Below are 11,027 nucleotides of genomic sequence, written 5' to 3' on the forward strand. Positions count from 1 at the left end.
GTTATAATAAAATACTTTTCTATATAATTTTATATATATATACTGAGAAAACTGTACAATAATGTATGCAAAAAAAAAAATGCTTCAGAGGCTATCATGAGTAATGCTATGAAAATGAAAGGCTATACTTTGCTATCATGGTACCAAATGTTAGCAGCGAAGGACAGACACAAATAGGTGCAGTAGGAAGCATTAGGTTACCCCAAACCTAGGTAGCTTTCGTAGAAAAAGCCCAAACAGAACAAAATAACCATCTCCAGTGGACAGGCAAGTTGCTAGAGAGCCTGGAGGACAGATGGAAATGGTGGCGCTCTATAAATCGGGATTTTGTCAGCTGGGATCTTCTCAAAACTGATGACCTGAGAATAAATCATCCTGTTCCATTTATCTGGGGAGGCTGCAGCCATCGGGACACCTGAATTTCGGCAGGTGTATTTGGATGATAGGTATTGAAAAATGGTATTGGAGTGAGTGGTGATCGTTCATGAAAGACGTCGCTGTGGACTCTGCAGAATTGAGTTTCTGCAGAGTAGGTCAGGGTGAACAACCCCTGAAGGATGAGCGCACACCTGATGACCCAACTGTGCCAAGAGCTTTGAGTGCGCTGGGCTCCAAAGTGGAGGTCCAGAGCTTGAAGTGCCATGGAGGGCCTCTGCCCACCGGAGGAGTTTCCCAGGCACCACAGCAGCATCTGGATGAAGCACTCTTGGACTATTCCACAAAGTCCTGCCATCTGAACATGAATGTCCTGCTGGCACACAGCCTGCCCTTGCTCAGGCCTCGTAAAATTGCCTTTCCACCTGTTTGTTGAGGGTCCCACTGGACATCACAGTCCGGCTCACAAACTCTTTGGTGACCTGTTTGGTGAGGGTGCTGCTGGCGCTCTCCACTCGCTGGGTCATCAGGAATGTGCCGTCTGCAATGAGAAGCTTGGTGGTCAGGACACCGTGCTAAGTATGATGTCACAGGGAATAGGATCTGCTCTACCTGATGATTTCTGGCAGAGATTTCTCCTTAAATATCACTTTAATCGATGGAAAACCTCTCCAAATCAAGTGACTCAGTACTTTGCTATGTCAGTCAATAAGATGGATCTCCTAATAGCTCCTAAACTCTCCATCTTGCAGGTGAACCCGGGAGTCCATGAACTCAAATGGGACTATTACATTGATGTAATTAAAGATGGTCATCACACTTCTTTTTTTCTGCTCTGAAGAGATCTGATCTTGCAGGAAGAGCTAAGATTTGATCTCTAGTGATAGACCTGGCGGACTCTGAAAACTCAGCATTCCTTCTGTGACTGGGCAGCACATGGGGAAATGACTGCAACTGCCTCTGGGGCAGAGCAGGGACCACTCCCTGCCTTTGACACTTGAGGTAAAAGCATCCTTAGGCCTTTGGACCAGCAGAGTTATCCTTTGCTTTCTGAGGGTTTCAAAGATGATGGTGAGGCCCTACCTGTGAAGTGCGGATCCAGAGAGGAATGGCTGATGCTGGTTTTGGTGGTATATTCTGTTGGGAAGTTGTACACTTCCTCTCTCATGTACTGCTGTCCTCCAAACTGGGAGAAAGTGCCTTGGGAGAAGAAAAAGGGACGAGTCAGTCAGGAAATGACAAGAAGCATCCAACCCCTCAAACCCACACAGTGAGCACCAACAGTCAGCTCAGGAAGTTTCTCTTGCTGACATCAGAGCCAGGTTTAGGAGGAATTGGAAGGACTGGGAAGATCTTACACTAGCTCAGTGCAAGAAGCTGCCTCCAGGTATGTGTACAACCAGACATAAGAGAAGTTTCATAATAAATTAAACATTTTCAGGTTCTCATGATCCTTCCACATTAAATGCATCAGGACTGGGACAGTGCTCAGAAGGCACAGCATTGTCTTCATGGAAGACAATGTCTTCGTGTCTTTCATGGAAGATGGAGTCATCACCATAGCTGGAAAGGCAATTGTGTTTCCTGCTCCGAGAGGTTAACTTTGCACCTCCACAAAGATATGGTACTACCAATACCTCCATCCTGAGACTCAATGGTGATGATGCCTTCTCTCTCTGGCCCAAAGCCTTGAGTGGTCTTGGCTTGAACTTTGAACTTGTATGGGATGTTCTCATTCAGGTGGGGCACAGTCAGGGTAGTTTCAGGATTGTCTCCTTCAACATAGATATTCCTGGGCTCCCCTAATCAACACAGATATACCAGCGGTGAAGACAAACAGTCACTCCAAACACAATCCCCTTGACTCTGGCTGCTGTCTTGGCTTTCCCTAAGCTTTATGCCACTCTCAGACTGTATGATTGCATCCAGTTCTACTAAGGGTTAAGGCAACCCTATTTTAAGTACAGTGGTGATCCACAACAAAAAACCTCCACTGGGTTTGGACTGTAACAAGCTACAGGTCCTTCCTCTTCCCACCACATTTTCTTACACCAGACTATGCCGTGACACAAAGTGTCATGGTCCAGCAGCTCCCAGGCTTGGAATCAGGCTCATGCCCCCATTTTGTCTGCAAGCAGACAACTTTGTTGCTGGAGGTATCTTGTGGTCTACACAGGGAACTGGGCTTCCACAGCCTGGTAACATACCTCCTCCATGCAGCATCTCACAGGTGACCATGTATCCCAAGATGGACCCATTGGGCTTGCGGGGTCTCTCCCAGCTGAGCTGCAGGGAGTCAGGGCTGAGGGCAGTGAACACAAGTGGCCCAGGAGCACTGGGTGTGCTTAGCGTGAAGGGTGAACCTGCAGGAGCATGAGTGAGAGGTCAGTATCTCAGAAGGTGGTGAGGAGGAGCTGGGGAGGGATTTGCACACAGCATTTATGAAACAAGCTGGAAGGTCTCAGCAACTGTCTTGGTTTCAGCTGTAACAGTTTTTTTTCTTCCTAGTAGCTGGTGCAGTGCTGCATGTCCACTATATAAACTGGTGCGAGCTACCCAGAAGGGACTGATTGCTGCTTGAGTTGGGTTGGGTATCGGTTGGTGGGTGCTGAGCAATTGTATTGTGCATCACTGCTGGTTAGTGGTTTTTTCCTTTCCCCTTTTTGTTTTATATTCTCTCCCCTTGCTATTTCCCTTATCATTACTATCAGTGGCAGTTTTATATTATGCTTTAGTTATTGGACTGTTCTAATCTCCACCCACAGGTTTTACATTTTTCCGATTCCCCTCCCCATCCTGCCCGGGGGGTGAGTGAGTGGCTGCCTGGTGCTGAGTTACTGGCTGGATTCAAACTACGACAGCTACCTAGACAGCTAGTGGAAGGTGGGTGCAGGGGGGGAAGAAGGTCCTATTCCTAAATGAAAGGAAGGAGAGTTGAGAATGTGGTAAGGGGAGAGAAAATAACAAAGCCAGCACTGTAGACAGTAGCAGAGATATCGGTGTCACCCTTCTCCTGCCCTCCACCCACCTCACCTGGTACAGGGCTGAGCGGGCTCTGTGGGTCCACCTGGGACTCTATGGTGATGACTCCTTCCCTCTCAGGGCCCCAGCCTTCCTCACTCTGTGCCTTCACCTTGAAGATGTAGGAGTGGTTGGGCAGCAGCTCCTCTACCACCACGGAGTTCTGGCTGGGGTTGGGGATGGTGAGTCGGTGAACCTCTCCTGGGACACACAGAGAAGTGGGATGTCAGCACCATGTTGCAGATACAAAGGCAGAGCCATGGCTTTTGCTTAAACTCTATCTCAAATGAACCACCTGGAAAAGTCATCCCTGGCCACCTCCATCACACCTCACCACCACAGCCTGTAGAACAGGACAAGATGCTGTTTCAAAAAAGGCTTGGGACAAACAGCAGCTTCTTGAAAACTAAATGATTTTCAGCCAAAGAGAATTACATTTTCACTAACACTGCCCCAAATCTCATGTAAAAATAAGACATTTTTCTTCAAATTCTTCCTCCAAGTCCAGTGTGCTGAAAAAACCTTCAACTAAAATGTTTGGGCTGGTGGAGAATGATTCCAAGTGGTTTTGGAGGAGGGATGACAACACAGGCAATACCAGGAATTGTCCTCCCAGCAGAAACAGGGAATGAGAGGTAGCTGAGATACTTCCTTAAGGCTGCAGAAAAAGCAAAGTTGGGAACCAGTCCCTGAATCCCAGAATGGTTGGGGCTGGAAAGGACCCCTGGAGGTCATCTGGTTCAACCCCCCCTGCACAAGCAGGATCACCCAGAGCACATTGCCCAGGAGAAGACCTAGACCAGATTCTCCAGAAACTCCCACCACCAACTGCCTGGTGGACAGCAGGCACCTGTTCACTGACCTCCATTGAGAAGCTGGTAGTGCACGCTGTAGCCCTGCACCTCCTTCTCGCAGTGTGGCTCCTGCCAGCTCACCTTCAGGGAGGTAGGTCCCAGGGCGGAGAACACCAGGCGTGTGGGGGTGTCGGGAACACCCAGTGGCAGCCTGGAGTCTGAGGCAAAAAGGGAACATCAGGGTGGAGATCTGGGGGAGAGGAGGGAGTGGCACATGCAAGCATGGGATGGTCCTAATGGTCCAGGGAGAACGTGGTGAGATGTTATCTCTGCAAGCTGGCCCACCATGACGGGGGACTGGCTGGCTCTGCACACCTACAGTGACATCCCTGGCCTTGGGGTGCCAACCTTGAGTGGGACAAGTCAAGGTAAGGTTCATGCCCCTGTGGTAGAGAAACCAGAGCAGGGGCCCAGGTGCTGTGTGTGGCCCTCTTCACTCACCCTGAAGCACCCTGTCCACTCTGCCAGAAGCTTCACAGATATCTTCACATGTAGCTCAGTTAGCACTAGCCCTAGTCTACAGCTGAAGCAGTCCAACACCTCCAGGGACTGTGCAAGGGTATGGGGCAGCTGGGACCAGGGCTCATGTTTAGCACAGCAGCCTCCCAGATGACACTCAGGAACTGAAACCCCTCATTGATATGGACTTTCCCAAGGAGCTTGCAGAGGGACATCTCATGTGGAGCACATGTTCTCCCCAAGAGTCCTTCAAAGACCTGTGGGGTAAAAGACTGAGAACACCAAGCTTGTTAGGAATGAAGAGAATGGGGACAATGAGCTGCTGAGCTCATTAGAGCATGGTGGTGGTGAGTATTAAGCAGCCCAGGTGGGTTGAAATATAGCTGAAGTCACCTGCAAAGGGTAAGGTGGTGTGATGGAGGCTCAGGTTGGGTCAGGAAGATGATCAGTGTGGCACACAGAAAGCCATGGAGAGAGGGTTTGGGGCGAGCAATGGATGGCAACAGCTCATGGATGGTCGGTGGCTTGGCTGTTATGGGATGCATGGCTGGGAAGAGACACTGGACAAAGCTGTACCTATGTATTTGCAAATCCCTGCAGACCCATCAGTCATGATTATAGAGTCCCGACAGCCAGTGCTGGGGTAGTAACCCTTCACCTTTGCCCTGCTCCTGAAACCCACATCCTGGGGCTGCAGGATTGTCCTCCCAGCATCTTCACAGATGGGAGGGAGGAGTGTCCCTGGGCAATCTACAGAAGCAGTGCAAGAGAAAGAGAGAAAAACACCATTGGAGACTTCAGGTTCAGCCCAGGTGCTGGCTCCTGCAGAATTGATATTTTTTTTAAGGCTCAGATTTGAAGAGTCTTATAACAACCTTCTGTTAGCACCAGCTGATGTACACCTGTGGAGCCAAAAGGCAACTGCACTGCTAGACAAAGTAAGAAGACACACAGTGCTTTGTGGTGTGAGGATAAGGACGTAGATCCCTTTCGTGAGCACTCTGCACGTGAGGGATGGGAACCCTTTCCAGACTAGTCTGGTAGCAGGCTGGCCTTAGCAAAGCACCTACATGTGCACTTAGCAAAGCACTACAGTGACGAGAACACAACCTTACAGATGTCTGGTTCATAGGCCCCCTTAGCAGTGAACACAGATGTCACACCAAAAAGATTGTAGGGCATGGGTCCGAAGACAGTAATAGGGGTGGAAGGGAAGGACAGGTCCATCACCACAGTACTCACCATGCCCCATCAGCATCGTGGAGTAGTCTCTTGTCAGTGAGGAGCTCCCCATCACTCTGTGGTCCTGTTGCATGTGTGAGCTCAGCTGATGGTAGTTGGTGTTCATTGTCCTGGTCAGCGTGCCACTGCCACTGCCAGGGAAGGAGAAGTCTACCCGGCTGTTCAGCAAGTGTTCTGTGAAAGAAGGCACACCGTGAGGAACACGGCTGTGGGCAGGGCTGCTGCTCCAGTTTCCAAGGGGAAGAAGCAGGAGGCATCACGGTGCACCCTGCCTTGGCTGCATCCCAGCTTCAGCCACTCTGGAAGGTTGTTCTGGAGCGCTACATCTAGAAAAAGCCACCTAAGATGATGATGTGGAAGCAAATGGGTAAATGGACACTTTGCCCTACACCCAGCACCAGACAACCCCATGGTGCCCAAGGTAACTCCAGACCTTGGCCTCGCTGGGGCACTGTTTTGTGGTTCTTGCCATGTTCTCTCACATCTTTCTTAGAAGCAAGCACAGGTATATAATTTTAGATTAATAAGAAAGAAAAAAAACAAAAAAGAAAAGAAGGTAGAAAAGGGAAAACAGCCCTTTACGGAGGCAGTTTCTCCAAATCTCACTTTTGATCCCATCTCAGCTGGATCTGAAAAGCAAACTCTGCTCCATTGTTCTGGTCTTTGATGAACCCCCATCCCTTCCTAGCAGGCCAGGAGAGATCTGCTACCCATGAAAGTGATTTCTGTTTAACAGTCCAGTAGATCTGCCCCAGAAGCTCAGGGCACTTAATTAGGGTGAGGAGCTGCCTTTGGAGATGCCACTTAGCAGGTATCATCTGAGTTTTCTCCTGCCTTGAAGGTCCAGACTTTTGTAGAAGCAACTTGTTAGGCTCCCAAGTCCATGCCGAGGTGGGGGTTACCTTGACACTCTTGTGAGCAGACACACCAGGACAAGGTTTTTGAAGCAGACTACAGTATGTCAACAGTGCATCATGCCAACATAAGGACGGGCACACAAGGAGAGGGAGGGGACACATATTGGGGCAGGCCCCAGCTGCCAGCCCCTTGTCTCAGAGCAGGTCGAGACAGGACACTCAGTGCCGAAATGAAGCTGTCCTTCACCTGCTTGGGGCCGGGGTGTCCCGCTCCTCCTCAGGCTGCCAGTAGCCACGTCGCTGTCCTCCTCATGGAGGAGACCCTCGGTGTCTGAGGAGAAGCGGCTGCTGCCAGAGAGGCGGGGAATGGTTTCAGCTGGGAGCCTCCAGGTGATGCGTCGAAGATCCAAGTCTTCTCCCAGCAACGGCACATATTTCCACCTGGAGCCTTTTGGGACAACGCAAGCACTGGTGTTGACATGATCTGCAGGGTACAGAGTGGGCTGCCCATCACCTTTGTGGTGCTTGCTGGGGAGGGAAGGGACAGGCACCAGTGGGAACAACCACCCTTCACAGCCTGTCTCGCCAAGTGAGCTGATGAGTTCAGGCAGTGCAACCATTGTGTGACTGGTAGGAGGAGGATGGTGGGAATGCAACATGCATGGTGTTTCTCAGCCCCAGGGCTCTTTTCCAGCCCTGTGTCCATCATGACAAAAGGCAAGAGTCCCACCACACACCTGTCCCTGTTATGAGGAGTCTGCAACAATCGTCCTCTGCTCGGGAGAGGTTTCCTCAGGTTTCCTTGATGTGTGCTTAGTGTTCCCATTACCTTGCTCTCTGACAAGACCAGGGACTTGCCACTTGATCCCAAGCTGGAGAACCTCCCCAGGGAAGACTCTCCAGTTCCTACTGACAAGCCTCATCATTTCACTTGTGGCCCATCTTCCCATTGTTGTCCCGGTACAAGACAAGGAAGCCAGCCTTATTCAGAGAGTGAATTGATGGAGGAAGAGAGGCCAGTGCCTTCCCAGCACTTTGTGAATTCACTTCTGTTGGCTTGGCCAAGACCCTGAGCATCTGACACGGTCAGAGGTCTGACTTGCCAGTACTTGCTTGCTGACAGTAGCTCTTGTGGTCCAGCCAGATGGCAACAGGAAGGGAAGATGAACAGGGAGGGCCATGAAAAGCTCTCCCACCCCACACTGAGATTTCTCTTTGCCTCATGGCTAAGAAGGGAGGCACTGGTCTTATTTACACTGTGACTAGTCGAGCATTCCCACGGATGCAGCTACTGTGCTTTGGAAAGGTTGATCTCCACCATCTCTGTAACTTGGATCTCTCCATCTCCATGAGGAGGAAAGGAGCAGTGAAACTCATTGCTGCAAGCTGCTGTTAATGAAAACAAATGTTAAAAATGACCTTGCAAAACTCAGAGCAGCGTACCTGAATCATCAGAGACACTGGGATGCTTGCTGCCAGCTGCAGAGCGAAGCACATCTGCACTGTACATCAGGTAGCTGTCATAGTCCTCACCTCCCTCTGCATCGATGATGGGGACATCAGGGATGATGGGGACTGGAGGAGAGGTGAGAAGAATGCCATTAGACAAGCAGCTCAAAACCACACATGCTTCCCATACTTAGGCTGGCCTTCACCATTCACCAGGGTGGGTGGTGGAGCAGAGCAAGCAGGACATGGAGAAGCAGCTGGGGCAATGGGGAGCACTGCCCAGCACTGCTCCTGCCACACCCTCACCCCCCCCAGGCAGGGCAGTAACTCACTGGACATTGGGCGCTTGGGCTGCGTAGCAAGGTTGATGGTGGCTTCTCTCTCAGGTCCCCAGCCAGCACCATTTCTGGCCTTCACCATGTAGCGATAGGGCTGGGACTCCCTCAGGTTTTCTATCAGCACCATGCGCTTCTTTGGGTCTTCAACCAGCACCTTCTTCACTGGGCCAATGGGTACTGTAAATACAGTATGCCTATCACCCATGAGGCCATGAGACACAGAGGATCCCACAGCACCCCATCCTTGGCCAACAGGCTCACTGAGGTTTGGTGCCAGGACACAGCCTGACTTTGGAACAAGGTGCAGAAGCTGCATGGGCTGCTCACAGCTGGCATGACATCATTTCGGGGAACTTCCCGAACTGAATGCTGGAGTCAGCCTAGAGCACAGGTATCCTTTTGCTGCTGTGTCACCAAATAGCATCTTCCTGATACCCTAGCCCTAAAGTCTGGACCTATGAAGTAAGTTTTTAAGATGGAAAGCAACACCAAAACACTATGGAAGTGAATGGCGACTGAGAGTGCTCCTGGCTTTGCAGCATTAAATCCTGAATGGTGATTTTCCTGTGCTCCTGCCATCAAGAAGTGATCCCCTCAAGAAACATGCTTGGAGCCATTCTGATTCTGCTTGCTGCTTGGGACTGGCCCAGCCTGTGGAAAGTGTACTCCAGCTCCTCAACCTGGCTGGACTGCCCTGGTCAGAAAATGAGCTCTTACTGTTGTCCTCGTTGACAAGTCCATAACTGACTTCATAAGCTGTGATCTCCCCATTGGTTTCTGCAGGCTCAGCCCAGCTCAGCTGTGTCACAGTGGAAGACACAACGTTGAAAGCCAAACGGCCGGGCTCACTGGGGACTGGAAAGGCAAGAGCAAAGGGTCCAGGTTACTGTGAGTCAGAAGCCAGTGCACACAAATGCCCAGAGCTCCCCATATCATAGCTGGTTTGCAGCAGGAGGGACTCAGTTCTTGTCCTCAAGACCATGAGAAGCTCAGGGCTGGAGCCCTGACCCCATCCTGGGTGCATAGGCACCAACTTGCTCCCACATGGTGGGAAACAAAGTGTAGATTGGCTCACCGTCCTCAAGCGTGTGGCAGTGGATGATGTCAGAGTAAGCACCTTCACCCATGGTGTTGTAGGCGCAGACTTGCATCTCATAGTCACAGAAGGGATAGAGGTTACTCAGCTCTACTGATGGTACTTTGACATCGATAAGATGGGCTTCTGACTCAGGGTCCCCTTGGATCCAGTATTTCACCTGACAAAGCAAGAGCAAGCCATGATGCCTTCAGATCACCCCCCTTAATGGGTGATAAATTCCCCTTCTCTTATCAGATCTGCTCTGAAGTGAGAGGCCAGAATGGTGTGGGCATTTCATAGTAAGTAATGGAAAGGGAGATGAACCCCCCCAGGAATCTTTCCTGCAATAATCCCACATCCGCTCAACAATGGTCCCTCAGGGATGGAGGGGCCCAGAAGGGACGAGCTTGTTTCCTCCTTTGGGCATCTTCTCCCCATGTTTTCAGTACAAATGACTGTGTGTGAAACACCTGCAGGATAGGACTCACACCCTCCCCAGGGATCCAATTACTCCTTACCTTATACCCCAGAGGTTTTCCTGGTGGAGGAAACCAGCTGAAGCTGATTTCCCTGGAGCTGAGAGCATTGGCATTGGGATTAAGTGGTGCACTCAGACGACCTTTCGGGGACTGGGAGACCTGGCCCAGGCCAGTCATCAACGGGACACCATCCACCACCTCTGCAGGCATAAGGAAGAAAGGACACATCAGTCTAGTCCCCACACGGGACAAAAAGAAGGAAGCGTGCCTCTCTTCAGCACTTGTCCTGCCACCCCAAGCAGCAATTCTCAAAGCATTTCTGAGGGGTAGATTTCCATTATAGGGAAGGGAAACTGAGGTACTTCCTGTTAACATCCCACAAAGCCACACAGCAAGCTGGCATGAGGGTTGGGCTCAGACGCCCCAGGTCCTGCACCCTCCTGCTGCTCCTTACAGACTGCCTAGATAGGAAGAAATTAAGAGACCACCTTCTTTCTTCTGAAAATCTTTAGCTCTGTCCGAATGTATTTGGTAATGCTTCAACATGTTGATCAGTGCAGCCATGAGAGAACACAGCGATGGGCAGAGCCTTCTCAAGTCACCCAGTTGCTTCTGGAAACCCACCAAGTCAAGATGAGAGCTCCCTGGAGCCACCTCTCCAGCCCTTGGCACCTGCCCCTGAAGTGGTTCTCGTTGGTCCAATGACAAAAGACTTTCTTGTACCCCCAGTATTCATGACCAGTACTGTGACAAATACCTTTATGTTGCCAACCCACTTGATGACAATACTTACAGTTTTGCTTGTCCAGCCCCAGGAAACACAAACACAGCTCATGGCAATTCCCACCTCTGTCCTATTTTAATAGCTTTTTATT

General features: G+C 50.5%; 1 protein-coding gene across 1 annotated transcript in view; it reads right to left on the reverse strand.

Annotated features, from left to right (window-relative positions):
* Window positions 1-773: 773 nt before the first annotated feature.
* Window positions 774-11,027, reverse strand: part of ITGB4 (integrin, beta 4) — a gene marked incomplete at its 5' end in the record, with an annotated part of 23,107 nt that continues 12,853 nt past the window's right edge. The window contains 13 exons of the mRNA XM_010018023.1: window positions 774-916; window positions 1,459-1,575; window positions 2,013-2,177; window positions 2,583-2,738; window positions 3,409-3,597; window positions 4,259-4,408; window positions 5,952-6,125; window positions 7,056-7,256; window positions 8,252-8,383; window positions 8,590-8,772; window positions 9,313-9,450; window positions 9,671-9,851; window positions 10,192-10,409. Coding sequence (XP_010016325.1) covers window positions 774-916; window positions 1,459-1,575; window positions 2,013-2,177; window positions 2,583-2,738; window positions 3,409-3,597; window positions 4,259-4,408; window positions 5,952-6,125; window positions 7,056-7,256; window positions 8,252-8,383; window positions 8,590-8,772; window positions 9,313-9,450; window positions 9,671-9,851; window positions 10,192-10,409 — 2,147 coding nt within the window. The remainder of the gene's footprint in view (window positions 917-1,458; window positions 1,576-2,012; window positions 2,178-2,582; window positions 2,739-3,408; window positions 3,598-4,258; window positions 4,409-5,951; window positions 6,126-7,055; window positions 7,257-8,251; window positions 8,384-8,589; window positions 8,773-9,312; window positions 9,451-9,670; window positions 9,852-10,191; window positions 10,410-11,027) is intronic.

The sequence above is a fragment of the Nestor notabilis genome, unplaced genomic scaffold (genome assembly GCF_000696875.1).
Source record: "Nestor notabilis isolate BGI_N333 unplaced genomic scaffold, ASM69687v1 scaffold1087, whole genome shotgun sequence".
Lineage (NCBI taxonomy): Eukaryota > Metazoa > Chordata > Aves > Psittaciformes > Psittacidae > Nestor > Nestor notabilis.